The following is a 21,787-nucleotide window of genomic DNA, read 5'->3' as shown; positions in this document are numbered from 1 at the left end:
CTTTTACAAGTGGTTGACCAGTTTTCCTAGCACCACTTGTTAAAGAGATTGTCTTTTCTCCATTGTATATTCTTGCCTCCTTTGTCAAAGATAAGGTGTCCATAGGTGCGTGGGTTTATCTCTGGGCTTTCTATTTTGTTCCGTTGATCTATATTTCTTTGTGCCAGTACCATACTGTTTTGATGACTGTGGCTTTGTAGTAGAGCCTGAAGTCAGGCAGGTTGATTCCTCCAGTTCCATTCTTCTTTCTCAAGATTGCTTTGGCTATTCGAGGTTTTTTTGTATTTCCATACAAATTGTGAAATTATTTGTTCTAGCTCTGTGAAAAATACCGTTGTTAGCTTGATAGGGATTGCATTGAATCTGTAGATTGCTTTGGGTAGTATACTCATTTTCACTATATTGATTCTTCCAATCCATGAACATGGTATATTTCTCCATCTATTAGTGTCCTCTTTGATCAGGGTTTTATAGTTTTATATATATAGGTCTTTAGTTTCTTTAGGTAGATATATTCCTAAGTATTTTATTCTTTTCATTGCAATGGTGAATGGAATTGTTTCCTTAATTTCTCTTTCTATTTTCTCATTATTAGTGTATAGGAATGCAAAGGATTTCTATGTGTTGATTTTATATCCTTGGCAGGCAGATTCTTAACCACTGCACCTGCTGTTGTTCTCTTGACCTGGCATCTGACTTCCCTCAGAGTGAATGTCCAAGGTAGAAAAGCAGACACGACAATGCTTTGTATGATTCAGGAAACCACACACCATCACTTTTGCTGCATTTTGTGGATCACAGAGGCACTACTGTGGCCCCCTCTGATGCAACATAGGAGGGGGCTACACAGGGTGTGGGTACCTGGAGGTGAGGATGATTGGGGGTCATCTTGAAGGCTGGCAGTTACATTCCTCATCACCATTTTGTGGTTTTTCATTTCCTTCCTCCAGTCATATGCCAGACGTGGGAGGGTTTGGGTACTCCGGTGCAAACGACAATGAACAAAGCTATTAAGGTCCACCCTCATTAAGAGGGGACCCTGACATGAGAATGAATCATGCATGGAACGTGATTGTGCAGAACATGCCAGGTGCACCAAGATGTTAGGAAGGAGGGTCCCTGCGTTTCTCCTTTCTGTGCACTCTGAGTGGTCCTACATGGCCCACCTGCTCACCATTGCAGTTCTCCTGGTTTTAAACAATTTTTATTTAACTTTTTAAAATTTGCAGCATGTGGGATCTTTAGTTGTGGCATGTCAGATCTAGTTCCCTGACCAGGGATCCAACTTGGGCCCCCTGCATTGGGAGCTCAGAGTCTTAGCCAGTGGACAATCAGGGAGTGCTAGTACTAAGTCATGTCTGACTCTTTGCGACCCTATGGACTGTAGCCCACCAGGCTCCTCTGTCCATGAGATTCTCCAGGCAAGAATAGTGGAGTGGGTTGCCATTTCCTCCTCCAGAAGATCTTCCCGACCCAGGGATCGAACCCACATCTCTTACTATTGGCAGGTGGGTTCTTTACCACTAGTGCCACCTGGGAGGCCCCATTCCCTACTTAATGTTTTATTACCAAGTAAAGACTCTTATCTCCTCCAAGAAGCTGCCTGTGATTTTCGGGATGTCCAGCTGTCACATACTTGTCCCCAGTCCACGCACTTATTCAGTTCCTTGTTAACGTTGTCCATCTTTGAGGTTCTTGATTCTGATTCTGGCCTTCTGGAACCTCCAACCAGAGAAAAGCTTCCCACTGCTCTCCTCTCTGACTCTTCCTTACACCTTTGCTACATGTGGCAGAGGGACTCCAGGGAATCCTGTGGCCCTCCGGGGTAGGGAGTGGTCAGCCTGGGTTTGTGATGGGCACATAATGGTTGAGGGCAGGATTGGGCCTTGCTGCCCCCAAAAGGATGGTCAAGCTCACTCATGTACTGGCGTGCGCAAGCATGGCTATTTAGCTTTAAGAATGCCATTGTGGAGGGCACTTGAGGAGTGTTTACAGCCAGAGGGGCCTACAAGTTTATGGAGTTGGGTAAAGAAAACTTGACTTCAGTAGCCCCACCCCCGCCAGCCTCTGTGCTCCTCTCCACCGAGACTCAGCAGCTGGTGCTCATAGGTCCAACAAGGCGCAGTTCAGTGGTTAGAACTCCACGCTTTCACTGCGGAGGTTCAATTCTTGGTCAGGGAACTAAAATCTGGCAAGCCTCAAGGTGAGACAAAAAAAGAAAGACACATCCAAACACGTTCACAGTACAGACATGCATGTTTATTCCCCCATGTTCAGGTCAGCTGCACCTGCATTTGTGGGCACCCAGGAGAAGGGTGTTATCTAAGGCAGTGGTTCTTTTTTATTTATTTATATTTTTGGTTGCACTGGGTCTTTGTTGCTGCGTGCGTGCTTTCTCCAGTTGCGGCAAGCAGGGGCTACTCTCTGGTTGTGATACACAGGCTTCTCATTGTGGTGGCTTCTCTTGTTGCAGAGAAGAGGCTGTTGTAGACTCTTTGTTGTAGGCTCTAGGTACGTGTGCTTAATTGCTCTGAGGCATGTAGGACCTTAGTTCCCTGACCAGGGATCGAACTCATGTTCCCTGTGTTGGCAAGTGGATTCTTACTCACTGGACCCTCAGGGAAGTCCCACAGGGTTTCTTAAAGTGTGGTCCCTGGACCTGCAGCATAAGTATCACCTGAAAACTTGCTTAAACTGGGACTTACTGAATCGGAAACTCTCAGGATGGGAACCCATTGGGCTGAGGGGAAGATCCCTCCAGGTGGTTCTGATGCATAATTAAGTATGGGAGCCACTGATCAATGATCTGTCATTAATTGCTCCAAGAAGGGGTGAGGGAGAAACCCCAAGTACACGTGCATGAAAATGTCCACCCCACAGAGGGACCAGGGGCCCTCCCTTACCCTTTTCTCAGCAGTTCCTTCCAAGGACTAATCAGTGGTTGTTTGTGTTCTTTAAAAAAATTTTTTTTTATTGAAATATAGTTAATTTACAATGTTGTGTTAATTACTGCTATACAGCAAAATGACTCAGTTTTATATACACATATATAGTTTATATGTGTTTATATACATACACATATATACACGTATAGTTTCTTTATATAGGCTTCTCTGGTGGCTCAGACGGTAAAGAATCTGCCAGCAATACAGGAGACTCGGGTTCGATCCCTGGGTCAGAAAGATCCCCTGGAGAAGGGAATGGCAACCCACTCCAGTATTCTTGCCTGGAGAATTCCATGGGCAGAGGAGCCTGGTGGGCTACAGTCCATGGGGTTGCAAAGAGTTGGACATGACTGAACAATTAACAGACAAACACATATATATATATGTGCACTTTCTTTTTCATACTCTTTTCCACTGTGGTTTAATCGCAGGATATTGAATATAGTTCCCTGTGCTGTGTAGTAGGACTTTGTTCTTTATGCATTCAGTATATACCAGTTTGCATGTTTGTGCTTTCTTTGACTTATTTATTTAGATGTAGCAGGCGTGATAGTAACTTATATTTGAATATTGCTTCGTCGTTTTGAAAATACTTTGATATATTTCATCTCACATGATAAAAATCACTCTGTGAAGTAGTGCAAATAAATATCATTAAAATAATATTTCAGATGAGAAGAAGGAGGCTCTGAAAGCTTAAGCAATGGTTCTGAGGTCGCCTGGTTAGAACTGTGTAGGCCCAGTACCCCCCACCCCGACCAATCCACATTGCTCCCCAGTCCACACTGTTCACCTGGCAACTAGTTATTGCCTCTTACAACCTTTCATAAGGAAAGAGGAATTCTTGCTTTAGCGTTAAAATATACAATGAACTTCAGGCTCGTATTGGGTTGCAAAAAAATTAGTTCAGATACCAGTGAATCTGTAAAATAGATGGTAGCTTACAATCAAATATTTCATGTAGGTACCATGAAAAAAGACCGTGTTTTGGAATTATCTCTTTCTGTTTCAGATTGTGTTAATGGTCAGTTTCTCCTCCCGCACCACGTCCATGGATATCCAAAGAAATTTAGAAGCCAATGTGGAAAAACGAACCAAAGACACTTATGGCCCACCCATGGGAAAACGCCTCCTGGTGTTCATGGATGACATGAACATGCCAAAGGTTGGTGAGGCCGAGCGGGTGGGGTGGGGGGGCAGTGGCGGGACTATGTAACGGGTTTGAGTGAACGTGAAAGCATCTGTCTTTTAGTCTTCACAATGTCTGTAGGGCCAGGTTATGGAGAATCAGCTTAGGGGACCATGTGACTGGAGGGACTCTTTCCTTAGATGCGTTCCTTAGTTTCTCCAAGGATTAAAGCAGGTAGCAGGCAGCTTCTGAACTATATTCAGTGTATATAGTTCCATGTATGTTTGAGTAAGTGGTTCCAGATGAGCTATACTTTAGATAATAATACTGTTCTCACTCCTGTACACCTGGGAAGCCAGGTGGTACAGTGGTAAAGAGTCTGCCTGCCAGTGCAGTAGATGCAGGAGACGTGGGTTCAATCCCTGGGTCAGGAAGATCCCCTGGACTAGGAAGTGGCAACCCACTCTGGTATTCTTGCCTGGGGAATCCCGTGGAGAGAGGACCCTTACAGGTTACAGCCCATGGGGTCATAAAAGAGTCAGACATGACTGAGTGACATACATGGGAAGTGTAAGGGCAGGCACTTCCTAAGAATTCCTCTAGATTTACCAAAATCTAGATTTTACCAAAATTCCCTAGAGCAAGGGAATGTTCACAGGCACCAGGAGTTTGTTTCTGGGGCTAGAGCCTAAGAGGTGCAAAGTTTTCTTAGTACTGGGATTGAAATTTATTATCATGTCTGCAGAACCAAAAATGTATCTTCTAGATGGACTGTTTACAAAGCCAGGATCCATGCGTCTGTCCATGGATGCATGCAGGCATCCATCTATCCATGCATCCATCCATCTCTCCATCCATCCATGCATCTATCCATCTATCCATACATCCATCCATGCATTTATTCACCCATGTTTATACCCATACACACACCCATCTCTCTATGCATCTATCGATCTATGCATCCAGCCATCCATCCATACACTTGTTTATCCATCCATCCATCCAATTGACATATTTATTGAGCATCTCCTATGGGGACTGGTGCTGTGAAGTGATGAACAAAATATATGTAGTTCCTGCCTTCAGCGAGTTTACAATCTAGAGAGGGACACAGATTTAAAAAAAAAAAACAAACTACAAATGAATATACAGAACTGCAAACTTTGAGAAGCCCAGTGAAACTCAAACCAGAGCACTCTGAGAGGGTGAAAGGAGATGGGATTTAGCTGAAATGAAAGTGTAAGTCGATCAGTCGTGTCCGACTCTTTGTGACTCCAGGGACTATACAGTCCATAGAGTTCTCTAGGCCAGAATACTGGAGTGAGTAGCCTTTCCCTTCTCCAGGGGATTTAGTTGAGATGGTCAACAAAGGTGTTGCTGGGTTCTGCTTTACAATATCACTGTTCTTCCTCTTCTTTAAAACAATTGAGGTGGATGAATATGGCACACAGCAGCCAATTGCCCTGCTGAAACTGCTCTTGGAAAAAGGCTTCTTGTACGACCGGGGGAAGGAGCTGAACTGTAAAAGCATCCGCGACCTCGGCTTTATTGCTGCGATGGGGAAAGCCGGAGGAGGCCGCAACGAAGTCGATCCAAGATTTACTTCGCTCTTCAGTGTCTTCAACATTCCCTTTCCTTCCGAGGAGTCTTTGCACTTAATTTATTCCTCTATCCTCAAAGGCCATACCTCGGTAACTTTTTTTTTTTTTTACATATACACGAATCTATTTTTTTCTTTTTATTTAAAAAAAAATTTCTTGACTCATGTATTTTTGACCATGCTGGGTTTTCATCACTGCATGCAGGCTTTCTCTAGTTGCAGTGAGTAGGGTCTTCTATTGTTGAGGAGCACGGGCCCTAGGGTGCATGGGCTTCATCAGCTGCTATGAGGTGTGTGGGATATTCCTGGACCAGAGATCGAACCTATATTCCTTCATTGGCAGGCAGATTCTTTACCACTGGACCCAGGGATATTGTGCTGAACCTTCATTGGCAGGCAGATTCTTTACCACTGGACCACCAGGGAAGTCCTATTCTTTTTTTTCACCTTCAAACTTTTAACTTTTAGTTTGTATTGGGTTATAGCTGATTAACAATGTTGTGGCAGTTTCAGATGAACAGGAAGGGACTCAGCCATACATATACAGGTATCCGTTCTTCCCCAAACCCTCCTCCCATCCAGGCTGCCACATAACATGGAGTAGAGTTCCATGTGCTATACAACAGGTCCTTGTTGGTTATCCATTTTGAATATAGCAATGTGTACATGACCTAGGGAAGTCCTATTCTTTTTCAAATTCTTCTCCCATTTAGGCTGTGGGTAACTTGACTTAATTAGAAGTCTAAACCGGAGGGCCTGGTGTTGGTAGAAACTTGGTAATGATGTATGCATTTGGCACAGCAAGCACCAGGCCTAGAGCCCATGGTGCTTTTAGAGGCCCATGAACAGGTTTTAATTTCTCTCAAAATCAGAAGAAAGGAATCAGTCTAATCCAGCCTAGATTATATTCATCTTTATACCAAGTTAATCATAAAATATACAAGCTAATATATTTAATTATAATTAAGTAATAAAAGAATATATAAATGTATATATAAGTAATATATTTTTATGGAGGAAGGGGCCCATGAAGGCATCAGTGCCTAGGGCCCATGGGAATCATGGTGTGGCCCTGAGTTACATAGGCCACCTTGAGTGACAGCAATGAAGCAACTACAGGATGTGGGCTCTGGAGTCAGTACCCATTCTGCTCCTTGGGCAAGTCCCTGGAGCTCTCTCCTATGCCCATCCTCATCCAGAATAGGGAAGTAATGCTGGTACTGGCCTCCCTGATGTTTTGGAAGAATGAAGGGAGAAAGTGCATGTAATGTGTGTGGCAGAGTGCACACACCGATCCTCACTAGATACTAGTTACTGCTGTTATGTCACCATGATTTACATGACCTCTACAGATGGGCTTCCCTGGTGGCTCAGACCCTAAAGAATCAGCCTGCAATCCAGGAGACTCTGGGTCAGGAAGATCCCCTGGAGAAGGGAATGGCAACTCATTCCAGTATTCTTGCCTGGAGAATCCCATGGACAGAGCCTGGTGGGCTACCTTCCATGGGGTCACAAAGAGTCGGACATGACTGAGCGACTAACATTTTCACACTTTACAAATGGAACCCCTTCATTTAAATAATGACCTCTGATCCTGGCATCGCTCTTCTAAAGCAGGCTTGCTCACTCAAAGTCTTGAGGGACCAGGCAAGAAAGATGAAGGTGTGGGAAGGCCAGATGTGATCAGGGAGCACCTGGCATGTTCATGCCCTACCACAAGCCATTCACTTCCAAAACTGTGAGGTCTGTGCAAGTCACATCAGTCTCAGATGGAGGGTTGGTTTGGGGCTTTGGTTTCATATCATGTTGACTTGTCAGTTAATGTGAAAATCTGGGGAAACAAAAGCAGATCAGATGATTAGTTTCTCTGGTCCTTCCTTTTTTTTTCTTACCTCCTCACAAAAAAATTGATGATGGGTTTTCCCTGGTGGTTGGTCCAGTGGTTAAGAATCTGCTGTGCAGGGGACACCGGTTCAATCCCTAGTCTGGGAGGATCCCATATGCTGTGGAGCAGCTAAGCCTGTCAGCCTCAAGTGCTGGGCCTGCGTGCCGGGAGCCTGTGCTCAGCACTGGGGGCCGGGTGTGTGTGTGAGGGGAGCCACTGCAGTGGGAAGCCTGAGCACTGCAGCTCAGTCGCCCCCACTTGCCAAAACTAGGAAAAGCCCCAGTGCAGCAACAAAGACCTAGCACAGCCAATAAGTAAGATAATAAATAAAATATGTTTTAAAAATTATAGAAAAATTCATGCAATGTAAGACTAGCTATTAAAACCATTTAAAAATACACAGTTCAGTGACACTTAGTACTTTCATAATGTTGTACAACTATCACCACTGTCTAGTTCCAGAATATTTTTATCACCCCCAAAACAGTTATTCCATTCTGTCCTTCAGCCCCTGGCAACCACTAATCTGGACTCTGTCTCTGTGGATTGTCCTATTCTGGACACTTCCTATCAGTGGAATCATACAATATGTGGTCTTCTGTGTTTGGCTTCTTTCACTCAGCATGATGTCTTCAAGGTTCATCTACATTGTATTCTATGTCAGTGTTTTGCTCCTCTTCCTGGCCAAATCATACTCCATGATAATGGATGGACCACATTTTGCTTACCCGTTCATCCATTGAGAGACACTTGGTGTGGGGGGGCGGGTCTTTTCATTCTGTAGGTGTTTCATGAGAGCATCGTGGCTGTGAGTGACAAGCTGACATCCTGCACGTTGACTCTTTACAAAAACATTGTTCAGGATCTGCCGCCCACCCCGTCCAAGTTCCATTACATCTTTAACCTTCGAGATCTCTCACGGGTTTATAACGGTCTTGTCCTCACTAACCCGGAACGGTGAGTTTTGTCTTATCTTACTAAAAGATGCCTCATTGGTATGATAGCTTCTCCTATTCTTTTAAGACAGAGGAGCTATCAGGAAATGCGATGTGAATCCATGTGTCAATTAATCACCCAGTGTCTTTTTGTTTATGTTAAACGAAGAACAGAGTCAAATGCTTGGTTAAGACTTGATGCCTCTTGAGCCCTTGAGTTGAAGGCTGGGGAAGCCAAGAGAGGCAGGTGTGAGGCCAAGTGGACAGGTGTGTTCAACCCAGAGGTGGGGATGTTATGCCGACCTTTGTTCTCAGTTCTAAAGGTGGAGTTTGCCCAGTGGAGTCTTTCATTCATACAACTGAATTGTTTCCAGTTGCCAACTGGTTATATTTTATGTGTCTTTGGGAGAAGTTAACCACAGAAGACAGAGGGATTTAAGTCTTGGTGTAGAAATTTACTCATGAAAACTAGATGAATTTGTGTATTTACATTAATGTATATTTCATCTATGTAGATTTTCAGGGATGTCCCAATTTTATGGATTTACATTATGAATCCACAAAATATTGAAAAATGAATCAGGAACTTTCCACATGCCCACAGTGACTCTCAGTGCCCTTGAAAGGTTCAGAATGGCAGTTCAGGAGGGGGCCGGTCTGGGTATTTATGGGTGGAGTGAGGCCTCTTTGCCAGAAACCAGAGAAAGACCCAGAATTGGGGTCAGGTGGAGCTGGTTCTTAGAAAAAGGAGCTGCCAGTGGCTCTGCAGCTGATGTTAAATTAATAAATTCCAGTGAGGAGGAGTCCCATTAAGTTCTCATGTCATTTACATCACTTGTAGATAATGTTCTTTTTTTTTTCTCTGCAGCAGGAGGAGCTATAAATGACAACATTATAGTCTTTACATTTAAATTGTTAGTGTCCATTAAGTTTCAGGCTTCCCTGATAGCTTAGATGGTAAAGAATCCACCTGCAATGCAGGAGACTCCAGTTCAATCCCTGGGTTGGGAAGATCCCCTGGAGAAGGGATAGGTCACCCACTCCAGTATTCTTGGGCTTCTCTTGTGGCTCAGCTGGTAAAGAATCTGCCTGCAATGCGGGAGACCTGGGTTTGGTCCCTGGGTTGGGAAGATCCCCTGGAGAAGGGAAAGGCTACCCACTCCAGTTTTCTAGCCTGAAGAATTTCATGGACTTTATAGTCTGTGGGGTTGCAAAGAGTCGGACACTGAGTGACTTTCACTTCACTTCACGTCATTAAGTTTCAATTAATATGGAACTGGGTTGAGGGGGGAGACTATAGATATGTCCTTTTCTGCACCCTGTATAGTCATCTGAAAATAGTAGCATCCAGCCTGCTCTTCTCTAGATAACTTTGTGGCTAATTTTGCCCCTTCCATCCTGTAGATTCCAGACGGTGACCCAGATGGTGAGAGTCTGGAGGAATGAGTGTCTGAGAGTCTTCCATGACCGGTTGATCAATGAAACAGACAAGGAGCTGGTCAGTACATTGAAAATGTACCAGCAAATGCAAAAGACAAACAAACAAAAACCACCCAGAACTCAAAACAAACAAACAAAAAGCAAAACTCTAACTACAAAATTTGTCTCTGGGTGAAATGAAAAAGTACAAAACAAAAACACAACATTTTTTTAATGTATTTTTTTATATGGGACTTTACAGAAAAATAGAGACTAACAATGGAAGTCAATAGATAAAGGAGGGTGAATTGTTAAGTACTTAGCAGCAAAGGGGAAAAAAATCAAATGCAAATGACTTCAGATAATCCTAGCCTATGCTCTTTTTCTGATAAGTCTTAGCACATGCGTGGTGGGAGTTTGGGTCCTGAAGTGATCTTGTGTTGTAAGGTCCAGGAGCACATAAGAATCTTGGTCACGGCACATTTTAACGATGATGTGGAGGTGGTGATGAGGGACCCCATTCTGTTTGGAGACTTCCGGACAGCTCTGCATGAAGAGGAAGCACGCATTTATGAAGATATTCAGGATTATGAGGCAGCCAAGGCTTTGTTCCAGGTGCGGACGGGGCTCCCCTCTCCCAGGATTACATTACATGGGTGCCCAGGAGGTGGAGCTGGGGAGAACGCCGTGCCTGTCTGTAACTTGGGAATGTGGGCTTGTGTCTGACCCAGTGGTGTCCACGTCCTGTGGTGCATGTCAATGACCTGATGAATTTATTCACTCAGACCCCTGGGACCCATCTTCATACGTTTCCCTTCATCAAACCCATGGAGGGTGCCAGGGTTCTGGTGCACACCCAACTTTGGGAACCCCTCATCTGATTCCCTAATGTTCATTTTCATCTTAATTCATAAGGCAAGCCTTGTGGTCATCTTTGGCTTACTGCTGGCTGATCACAGACCAGCAGATCGAAATCTTTTTAAATTTTATTTAATTTAGTCAGTTTATTTTGGCCATGCCGTGCAGCATGAGGGTTCTTAGTTCCCTGACCAGGGATCGAACTCATGACCCCTGCATTGGAAGCTCAGCATCTTACCCACTGGATGCCTGGGATGTCCCGCAGATTGAAATCTTGTTTGTGAAAGTTAGTCTTGTGAACCCAAATGATTTACTCATTTCAACCACTATTGACATTCAAAACAGTCTCTCCTCCATTTTTAATCTCTCCTGCACAGAAGAGAGAGTCTGTCTCTTAAAAGTCAGTGGTCCTTAAAAAAATTTTATTTTTGGTCTAAAATTCAGGAAATCCTTGAAGAGTATAATGAAAGCAACACCAAAATGAACTTGGTTCTCTTTGACGATGCTCTGGAGCATCTGACCCGTGTGCACCGCATCATTCGAATGGACCGAGGCCACGCCCTGCTGGTTGGGGTTGGGGGCTCTGGGAAGCAGTCTCTGGCCAGGTTGGCTGCCTTCACAGCTGGCTACGAGGTGAGCCAAACTCCCTGCTAGAAAATGGCTTTGCTATGCCAATTTCTGCAGTTAGTAGTTCCTGCAAAAATTTGAACAATGTATTACAGATCATAACATGATGCTTTTTCAGAATATCAAATGGTTTTTTCTGGGAGGGGGGAATCGATATTATTTTAACTGAATATTTGAAGCATCTAACTATTGTATTGTTTTTGGAATGTAGAATATGTCAAATCAAGTTCGAGAGTCAAACATGAGCAAGTCCTGTGATGCATAATGTGTGATGTGTACTCGTGTAGAGGGGATCTTAGCCAAAACCTCCATGGACCCAGTGTTCATGGTCATTGATGTGCTGTTGTTTCAATACAACCACCATCCAAAGTTCTGAGCCATTCTTAGAATCTTCAAAAAACAATTAAACAGAAACAACAAAAAAATATTTTTATTGAGATACAATATCTAAATCGTACAATTCATCCACTTAAGGTATACAATTCAATAATTTTTTATGTTCAGAAGGTTGTGAAACCATCACATTCAATTTCAGAACATTTTCTTCATCCAAAGAAGAAATCCCAAGCTCCGTATCTTCCTGTTCTTCCAGCCCCTCAGCCTTAAGACATCATTAATCTTTCTTTCTCTCTTGACTTTCCTATTCTGGGCTTTTCATACAATAGGATCTCAAAGCCTGTGGTCTTTTGTGACGCCTTCTTGCACTTAGCATAATGTTTCCAAACGTCGTCCCCGTGTAAGTGTTTCATTCCTTATGTGGCTGAATCACGTTCCATTGTATGGTAGACCACGTTTCAGTTATCCATTCATTCATTGACAGTCATTTGGATTACTTCCATCTTTTGACTACTATGAATTATGCTGGTATAAACATTCATGTACAGGATTCTGCAGGGACATATATTTTCATTTGTCTTGGGTGGATGCTAGGAGTGGAGTTGCTGGGTCGTAGGGTAATTCTCTGTTGATCCATCTGAGAAACTGCCAGATTGTTTGCCCAAGGGGCTGCACCATTTGACATCCCTCCAGCACTGTGTGAGTGGGGCCCCATGTCTCTACACCACCCTGAGACTCTTACAGATAGTCCTGCAGTGCCCACACGTAACTTGCCAGCCTGGTGCATCACTGTGAGACGTGCATCCTGCAGTGAGACTCAGTTTTGAAGAAGCGTCAACTCCACTGCTCACCCTCCCCACACACCCTCCTTAGTTCTTTGGTATCTGATTCTGTTCGTGACTCGGGTCTTGCATTATCCTCGATGCCTCTGTTTTTGCCTATTGTTTTGCTCTGTTTTTATGATCATTTTTTTTGAAATTTGGAAGTTAGAGGATTCAAGGGTATATGTTTTTAAAAGGTTTTTGACCCATGACACTAGAGTTCACATTAGAAAGGCGAATTCGTGGTGGAGTGTGCCTCCTTGAAGTGGGAGTAAAAAGGGCCAAGGGCCTTGCCTGGTGGTCCAGTGCTTAGGACTTGGCTCCTTTACTGCAGGGCCACGGATGTGATCCCTGGTAGAAAACTGAGATCCCACTTGCCTCGAAGGAGGGCCAAAGAACTGGGGGGCCTGGGGATGGAGGACCAGGGGAGAAGTAAAGGACTTTTAATTTTATCCATAGCTTTGTTAAAAATAGGTTTGAAGAAAGTATATGAGTTTTGGGTTTTTAGCAAATGTTAAATATGGGTGGTGGGTGCGGTGGCATTCTATTATTCATTGTATGTCGTTTATTACTCTTTATTTATTTATTTATTGTATTACTCTTTAAAAGAATTGACAGCCTTGTCTATTTATTTATGGCTGTGCCGGGCCAGATTACATTTGGCTGAAGGGCATCCAAATTGCCCTGAGTTTGTGTGTGTGACTGTGTGTGAGACTGTGTGCAAGTTTGGACATGCAAGTTTGTGTAACTGTGTGTGTGAGAATGTGTGTGAGTGACTATGACTGTGAAAGTGTGTGACAAACTACGTGTGTGCCCATAAACATAAAAGTGTGTTGAGTGTGGGAGTTACCATGTGAGCATGTGTGGCTATGAATGTGCATGACTGGCTGAGTGTGAAAGAGGCTTTGTGTGTGTATGTTTGTGTGTGTGTGTGAATAGAGGTGGAGAGGAGAGAGGAAATGAAGGGTTTCTCTGCTACCATAAATCTGAGCTGTTTTAAAACGACTGCTCACAGTTAAACTTCTACACATCTGAGCCGGAGGAAATGCTTGAACAGAAAAGACTTAGCTTTATGTATGTGTCCTATTTCCATTTATATCTATTTTGTGTGTCAGAGGATTTTTGAATTTAATATTTTAAAAATTGCTTCTTCTTCAGTCTTTTTTCTTTACACATCTTCTCACAATTTATCTCATTTTAAATGAGCTCACGGTGACTGTGGTGGTGGCTTAGTTGCTAGGTTGTGTCCGACTCTTGTGACCCCATGGACTGTAGCCTGCCAGGCTCCTCTGTCCATGGGGAGTCTGTACCCACACCCATTTCCTCTGTTGCGTGGCCCATCTCTGCCTTATCTCCTTCCCTATAATTCAAATGACTCTTTTCTGCCACATCACATGGCTTGCGGGATCTTAGTTCCCCGACCAGGGATCGAACCCGTGGCCCCTGCAGTGGAAGCACGGTGTCCTAACCACTGGACTGCCAGGGAAGTCCCATCCAATTATTCGTTTTTAATGATGGAGGCTGTCCTTTTCACTGCCCCCACTCCCCTTTTTTCTGCCCTATTCATAATCCATCTGCAGGAGCCTTGTTCCCTGCACACACTCACCTCGCCCACGTGCGCGCCTGCACAGAACATCCACTGTGGTTTGTTCGACAAAAAGGAGTGTCAGTTTTCTGTGTCCCGTCTTTCTCACTCAACCGTATTTTGTGAAAATGTCCCCAGTCATCCGGTTCTGTGGTCCTGGTTCCTCTTTGATGGTGGCTCAGCTGGGAGCCGCCCTCTCGCTCTGCACTTACGTGGAGACCCTCCCTTGGGCCAGTGGTCTCACGGGGATGCTGTGCTCCATGTCCGCAGGTGTTTGAGATCCTCCTGAGCCGGGGCTACTCTGAGAACAACTTCCGGGACGACCTGAAGAACCTTTACCTGAAACTTGGCATTGAGAACAAGATGATGATCTTCCTGTTCACGGATGCCCACGTGGCCGAGGAGGGTTTCCTGGAGCTCGTCAACAACATGCTCACCTCAGGTACCGGGACGCTGGTCTCACATGGGGTTTGCTGGTCTCTGCGGCTCAGCTTTCAGCGGAGGCTGTCTGATAAGCGTTACCTCTTAAGCGCACTTCCTACCTACACAGGAGGTATTATTCAAGCTCTCACAGGTGGGTAGGAGCCAGCAGGTGCATCTCAGGCTGAGGGTCCAGTGTCTATGGTGGGTGATGCAGGATGCTGATTGATCATGCCTGGGGTAGTGTCAGAGCCACCCTCAAACCACATCCAGACTCAGAATGAATGTGAAGTGAATCACCAAAGGAAAAGAGGGACCTCGGACTAGAAAGAGGGGAGTGGACAGGGGCCAGGGACACAAAGAGCAGACCTCCACTTTCCAGTCCGGCACCAAGGAAACCTTGCCCCAGGTTTTAGCTCTAGGGCCTTGCTGGTATCCCTCCTCTGGCAGTCTCCTGTCTCCTGAATGCCTGGGCGTCTTACCATCCCGGCTACTTATGTGGCATTTAGCACACGTGTCCTTGGGTTGGCAGCGGACTTTCCGTGCGTGGGTCACAAACTTGTAATTGGGATGTGAATGTCAGACCTATTCTCTATCTGTAAACCCCATTGCAGGGCTCGGGGTATATTTTCCTTGGAGACTGGGTGGGGTCCCCAGGGGTCTGTACCCCATACGATGCAGGTCAAATAGGTCTGAAGCCCTTTTGCTTTGCTGCATCATGAAGACTTTGCATCTCATCCTTGACATGAATGACATTAGGAGCGGGAATAATTCTATTCTTTGTTGTGGAGGCTGTTCTGGGTATTATGGGATGTTAGCAGCATCCCTGGCCTCTACTCACTAGATGACACTAGTACCATCCCCAACACACACACACACACACACACACACACACACACTGGACAACCAAAATGTCTCCAGACATTGCCAGATATCTCTTGAGTTAAGTTCAGTAGCTCAGTCATTCAATCGCTCTTTGCAACTCTGTGGACTGCAGCACACCAGTCTTCCCTGTCCATCACCAACTCCCAGAGTTTACCCAAACTCATGTCTGTTAAGTCAGTGATGCCCTCCAACCATCTCATCCTCTGTCTCCCCTTCTCCTTCCTCCTTCAATCTTTCCCAGCATCAGGGTTTTTTCCAATGAGTCACCTCTTCGCTTCAGGTGGCCAAAATATTGGAGTTTCAGCTTCAGTACCAGTCCTCATGAATATTCAGGACTGATTTCCTTTAGGATTGACTGGTTGGATTTCCTTGCAGTCTAAGTGACTCTCAAGAGTCTTCTCCAACAGCACAGTTCAAAAGCATCAATTCTTAGGCACTCAGCTTTCTTTATAGTCCAACTCTCACATCCATACATGACTACTGGAAAAACCATAGCTTTGACTAGACAGACCTTTGTTGGCAAAGTAATGTCTCTGCTTTTTAATATGCTACTTTTAATATAGGTTGGTCATAGCTTTTCTTCCAAGGAGTAAGCGTCTTTTAATTTCATGGCTGCAGTCACCATCTGCAGTGATTTTGGAGCCCCCCAAAATAAAGTCTGTCACTGTTTCCATTGTTTCCCCATCTATTTGCCATGAAGTGATGGGACCAGAGGCCATGATCTTAGTTTTCTGAATGTTGAGTTTTAAGCCAACTTTTTACTATTTTCTTTCACTTTCATCAAGAGACTCTTTAGTTCTTCTTCATTTTCTCCCATAAGGGTGGTGTCATCTGCATATCTGAGGTTATTGATATTTCTCCTGGCAATCTTGATTCCAGCTTATGTTTCATCCAGCCTAGCATTTTGCATGATGTATTCTGCATATAAGTTAAATAAGCAGGGTGACAATATACAGCTTTAATGTACTCCTTTTCTGTTTTGGAACCAGTCTGTTGTTCCATGTCCAGTTCTAACTGTTGCTTCCTGACCTGCATATAGATTTCTCAGGAGGCAGGTCAGGTGGCCTGGTATTCCCATCTCTTGAAGAATTTTCCAGTTTGTTGTGATCCACACAGTCAAAGGCTTTGATGTAGTTAATAAAACAAAAGTAGATGTTTTTCTGAAACTCTCTTGCTTTTTCGATGATCCAGCAGATGTTGGCAATTTGATCTCTGGTTCTTCTGCCTTTTCTAAATCCAGCTTGAACATCTGGGAGTTCACGGTTCACATACTGTTGAAGCCTGGCTTGGAGAATTTTGAGCATTACTTTGCTAGCATGTGAGATGAGTGCAATTGTGTGGTAGTTTGAGCATTCTTTGGCATTGCCTTTCTTAGGGATTGGAATGAAAACTGACCTTTTCCAGTCCTGTGGCCACTGCTGAGTTTTCCAAATTTGCTGGCATATTGAATGCAGCACTTTCACAGCATCATCTTTTGTCTCTTGGGGATATCTCTTGGGGAGGGCAAAATTGTCCCCTTGAGAACTCCTGCTCTGATGTTGAGAACTCCAGCTCTGATGCTCACATTAACCCACCCAGGTAAGTAGCAGGCATTTGTTATTTCCATTTCATGGATGAGGAGACTGAGGTCCAAAGGGATTTTCACACATGGTGAGTGAGCCTTGGGTCTCAGAGCCGGGACCCAAGCCCTGCTCTTCAGACTCAGCAGTGACTGCTCTTTGGTTACACAGCGTGTGTTCAGCTGCTCAGTCATGTCTGGCTCTTTGCGACCCCATGGACTGTGCTCCTGCCATTTCAGTGCCTCGAGAAATAACCTGAGACTGAACAAAATGCTGGCCTTTGTTTTCTAGGCATCGTACCCGCGCTTTTCCCAGACGAGGAAAAGGAGTCTATCCTCAGTCAGATTGGGCCAGAGGCTTTGAAGCAAGGGACAGGCCCGGCCAAGGAGTCCGTGTGGCAGTACTTCGTGAACAAGAGTGCCAACAACCTGCACATCGTCCTGGGCATGTCGCCGGTGGGGGACACCCTGAGGACCCGCTGCAGAAATTTCCCAGGTGCCCGGGAGCAGAGCCTGCAAATCCTTTCTTCCCCTTCAGTAGGGCACATGCTTTGGGTGAGGGAGTGACATGCATCCTGAGGTTCCACGGTTCCACCAGCCAAGTGACCCATGACATGGTCGTTAGGTTGAAAGTTGAGTCCTGCCATGTAGGATGAGCCTGGAGCCACCACTCAACAATCGCCAACCAGCTCTTGTGTTGCAGATGGATGGCTGGTGCCCTTCTTTTTTTACTTTAAATTTTCAAAAAAGTTTTTATTATTGATTTATTTTGACTGTGCTGTGTCTTTGTGGCAGTGAATGGGTTTCTTTAGTTGTGGTGCAGGAGGGCTTGGTTGCCCCAAGGCATATGGGATCTTAGTTCCCCCACCGGGGATTGAACCCTCGTCCCCTGCATTGGCAGGTGGATTCTTAACCACTGAACCTTCAGGGAAGTCCTGGCTGATGTCTTTCTAACATGAGGAAAAGCTCATAGTCCCAGCCTCGAGGCCCATAATGTACACAATATAGCTCTCTGCTCCCTTCTATTTGGAAAATTCTGGCATCCTCATGGAAGTAGCAGAACCTATCCCTAGAATGTGGGTGGGGGGCAGTTTTGCTCCCCAGGGGACACTTGTCAATGCCTGGAGACATTTTTGGTTGTCACAATTTGGGTGGGGCGGGCTATGTATAATTGGTATCTAGCTGATAGAGACCAGGTGTTGCCAAACACCCCACAATGCACAGACAGTCCCATCACTGAGGATTATCCAGTCAAATGTCAATAGTGCTGAGGCTGAGAAACTGTTTTTGATCGTTGTTTTTGGACATGTCCATCTCATTCACCAATTTGTTGGGTCCCAAAGACTGTATCCATGTTCCCGTGGGTCTCAGAGTAGCAGAGGGATCATCTCTTTTATCTCTCTTTCTTTGCAAGGTCTGGTAAATAACACTGGTATTGACTGGTTCATGCCCTGGCCTCCTCAAGCTCTGCATGCAGTTGCAAAATCATTTTTAGGTAAGTGGCAGCTAATACCAGGACCACGTTAGCAGTATGCGTGCGTGCTCAGTCGCTCAGTCATATCCGACTCTTTCCGACCCCAGGGAATATAGCCCACCAGGCTCCTCTGTGGGATTCTCCAGGTAAAGATACTATATATTAACAGTATAACAATTTGTTATCCTTTTCGAGACTTTGAATTTTGGTCCAGTAGATTCCACGGTCACAAATGATTGTTCGTGTGTTTTGGTTCATATTGTGTTTTAGTCCAAAGAGACTTCAGGGGTTTTACAGAGATAATGCAGAATAAGAATTGATTAGATATCATAGAAAGTAAGGGTCAGCAAACCATGGTCTGCAGGCCAAATTCAGCCCCTTGCTTGTCTTAGTAAATGAAGTTTTATTGAAACACATAATAAACATAATGTCTATGGCTGCTTTTATGCTACAACCACAAAGTTGAGTAATTGACACAGAGACTGTATGGCCCACACAGCCTAAAAATTTACTATTTGGTTCTTAAAAAAATTTTTTTTTATTGTAGTATAGTTGCTTTACAGTGTGTATTAGTTTCTACTGTAGAGCAAAGTGAATCAGCTATACATATACATATATCTTCTCTTTTTTGGATTTCCTTCCCATTTAGGTCACCACAGAGCACTGAGTAGAGTTCCCTGAGCTATACAGTTGGTTCTCATGGTTGTTTAGAGAAAATGTGTGCTGACCCCAAGGATGTCTGAAAAATCTTTTGGTAAACTGATTACCCATCAGTGTGGAATTTTCAACTCCCTAAGGCCTTGGTTATTAATGGTAATCTTCAGAATAAGAAAGTGTTAGTCACTTAGCTGGTCTGACTCTTCGTGGCCCTGTGCGTTGTAGCCTGCCAGGCTCCTCTGTCCACGTCTCCAGGCAAGAATACTGGAGTGGGTTGCCATTCCCTTCTCCAGGGGATCTTTCCGACCCAGGGATCAAACCCACGTTTCCTGCATTGCAGGCAGATTCTTTACCATCTGAACCACCAGGGAAGCCCTTAAGCCAGTCAATTCATCCTTAGGGAAAAACTTTTATATGGACCTAAGTTGAACAGCTTTATGACACCGGGTGACCTTGTGAATAGCTTTAGCCTTATAAATACATATCCAATAAATAACTAGTCCCACTTTACAGACAGATTGCAGTTTTTTGGAGAAGGGGGCTAAAAGAATATGACTCTTTTCTGATGATATAACTCCAAGATCAGCAAACTTTTTCTGTAAATGCTGCTGCTACGAAGTCGCTCGGTTGTGTCCAACTCTGTGCGACCCCATAGACGGCAGCCCACCAGGCTCCTCTGTCCCTGGGATTCCCTAGGCAAGAATACCTGGAGAATGACTAGATGATAAATATTTTTGGCATTGTGGGTCATATGGTCTCTGTTGCAACTGCTCAGTTTCACCATTGCATCATGAAAGCGGCCATAGACAATATGTAAGTCAATGGGCATGGCTGTGTGCCAGTAAAACTTTATTTACAAAAATGGGCAGTGGGCCAGATTTGTCCTGGGGGCTGCAGTTGCCAGCTCTGATATAGATGTGCCTTAGCTTTCATTGGACTTTCCGTGTGGCTCAGACAGTTAAGAATCTGCCTGCAATGCAGGAGACTCAGGTTCGACCCTGGGTCAGGAAGATCCCCTGAAGGAGGGCATGGCAACCTACTCCAGTATTCTTGCCATGGATAGAGGAGCCTGGCGGGCTACAGTCCATGGGGTTTCATAAAGAGTCGGACACAACTGAGTGACTGACGCTTTCACTGTCTTTTCACTTTGGCTTTCATAGGCTTTTTAGCCATGTCTGTGCATTAGTACTTAGCTGCTTTCAGTATTCAGTGGTTAAGCATCATAAATAATGGTGCATGGAATTTACTTAGAATTTTTCTCTTAGGATATATTCCTGGAATTGGGATGACTGTGCCCAATAAGTATAGATATTTGTGAGGCAAAGCTTTTCATGCATGCTGTAAAATTTGCCCGTGGACTGTGGTTTGTTGACCCCTGGTATAATTCAAGATCAAATATGCAGAATCTGGATGAATGCCTACTTTTGGTCATACTTCCTTCCTTCATTTTTGAGGTGAAAATATTTTGCAATCTGTGAGATAATTCAAGTTGATGTGGTTTTGGTACTGGAAGTGATTATTAAGTTTTCAGCAGACATATAGGAAGGCCTGAGCTCAGATTCTCAGTCATGTCTGACTCTTTGTGATGCCCTAGGCTCCCCTGTCTATGGGATTCTCGTGGAAAGAATACTGGAGTGGGGTGCCATGCCTTCCTCCAAGGAATCTTTCCAACCCGGGGATCATACCTGCATCTCGTATGTCTCTTGCATTGGCAGGTGGGTTCTTTACCACTGGCACCACCTGGGAGACCCCATAGGAAGATCTACCTTGTGCCAAATACGTGCTGGGTGCAGGGAATATAGCAGGGCACTGGGTCAATTTCTTTCCTGGAATCTCAAGCCCCTCTCCCAACACTGTGTTAGCCTTTAGCAAGACAGACCTTCCTACGTAGGGAAAGAAAATTGGCTTTCTGTGTTCTTAGAGAAATTGCCAGGGTCTCAGTCATTTCAGTTCAGTCACTCAGTCGTGTCCAGCTCTTTGCAACCCCATGGACTGCAGCACGCCAGGCCTCCCTATCCATCATCAACTCCCGGAGTTTACCCAAACTCATGTCCATTGAGTCGGTGATGCCATCCAACCATCTCATCCTCTGTTGTCCCCTTCTCCTCCTGCCTTCAATCTTTCCCGGCATCAGGGTCTTTTCCAATGAGATAGTTTTTTGCATCAGGTGGCCAAAGTATTGGAGTTTCAGCTTTAGCATCAGTCCTTCTAATGAATATTCAGGACTGATCTCCTTTAGGATTGACTGGTTTGAAAAACCAGAAAAGCCACTGACAAGTGATAACTGCTTTTCTCTTTTTTGTTAAAGCATTTTTATACTGTATTTTATTGTGGTAAAAAAATATGCAAAATTTGCCATTTTAACTGTTTTAAACCATTGTAAGTGTGCACTGTTATACTTTTTAATACAATGTTGTGCAATTCATATCACCGTCCATCTCCAGAACCTTTTTCATCTTTAAAACGGAAGCTCTGTCCCCATTAAACACTCAGTCCCTGTTCTCCCGCCCCCTGCCCCACCCTCCACCCCGGAGCCTCTAATTTACTTTCTGCCACTAATTTGACAGTTCTAGATGTCTCATGTGTCCTTTTATGGCTGGCTTCTTTTACTTTGCATGTTTTCCAGGTTTATCCATGTTGCTGCACGTATCAG

At 44.6% G+C, this 21,787-nt stretch overlaps 1 protein-coding gene across 1 annotated transcript in view; it reads left to right on the top strand.

The window, feature by feature from the left end:
• The window catches only part of DNAH10 (dynein axonemal heavy chain 10), a 156,977-nt gene that overhangs the window by 91,084 nt on the left and 44,106 nt on the right, over positions 1–21,787 (top strand). Inside the window, exons 46-54 of the mRNA XM_061384586.1 lie at positions 3,958–4,110; positions 5,505–5,765; positions 8,344–8,516; positions 9,899–9,992; positions 10,361–10,528; positions 11,216–11,404; positions 14,411–14,582; positions 17,296–17,499; positions 18,418–18,498. Of these exons, the coding sequence (XP_061240570.1) occupies positions 3,958–4,110; positions 5,505–5,765; positions 8,344–8,516; positions 9,899–9,992; positions 10,361–10,528; positions 11,216–11,404; positions 14,411–14,582; positions 17,296–17,499; positions 18,418–18,498 (1,495 nt within the window). The remainder of the gene's footprint in view (positions 1–3,957; positions 4,111–5,504; positions 5,766–8,343; positions 8,517–9,898; positions 9,993–10,360; positions 10,529–11,215; positions 11,405–14,410; positions 14,583–17,295; positions 17,500–18,417; positions 18,499–21,787) is intronic.

The sequence above is a fragment of the Bos javanicus genome, chromosome 17 (assembly GCF_032452875.1).
Source record: "Bos javanicus breed banteng chromosome 17, ARS-OSU_banteng_1.0, whole genome shotgun sequence".
In the NCBI taxonomy this organism is placed as follows: Eukaryota; Metazoa; Chordata; class Mammalia; order Artiodactyla; family Bovidae; genus Bos; species Bos javanicus.
Note: the sequence above shows the minus strand (reverse complement) of the source record. Positions and strands in the feature narration are given on the sequence as shown.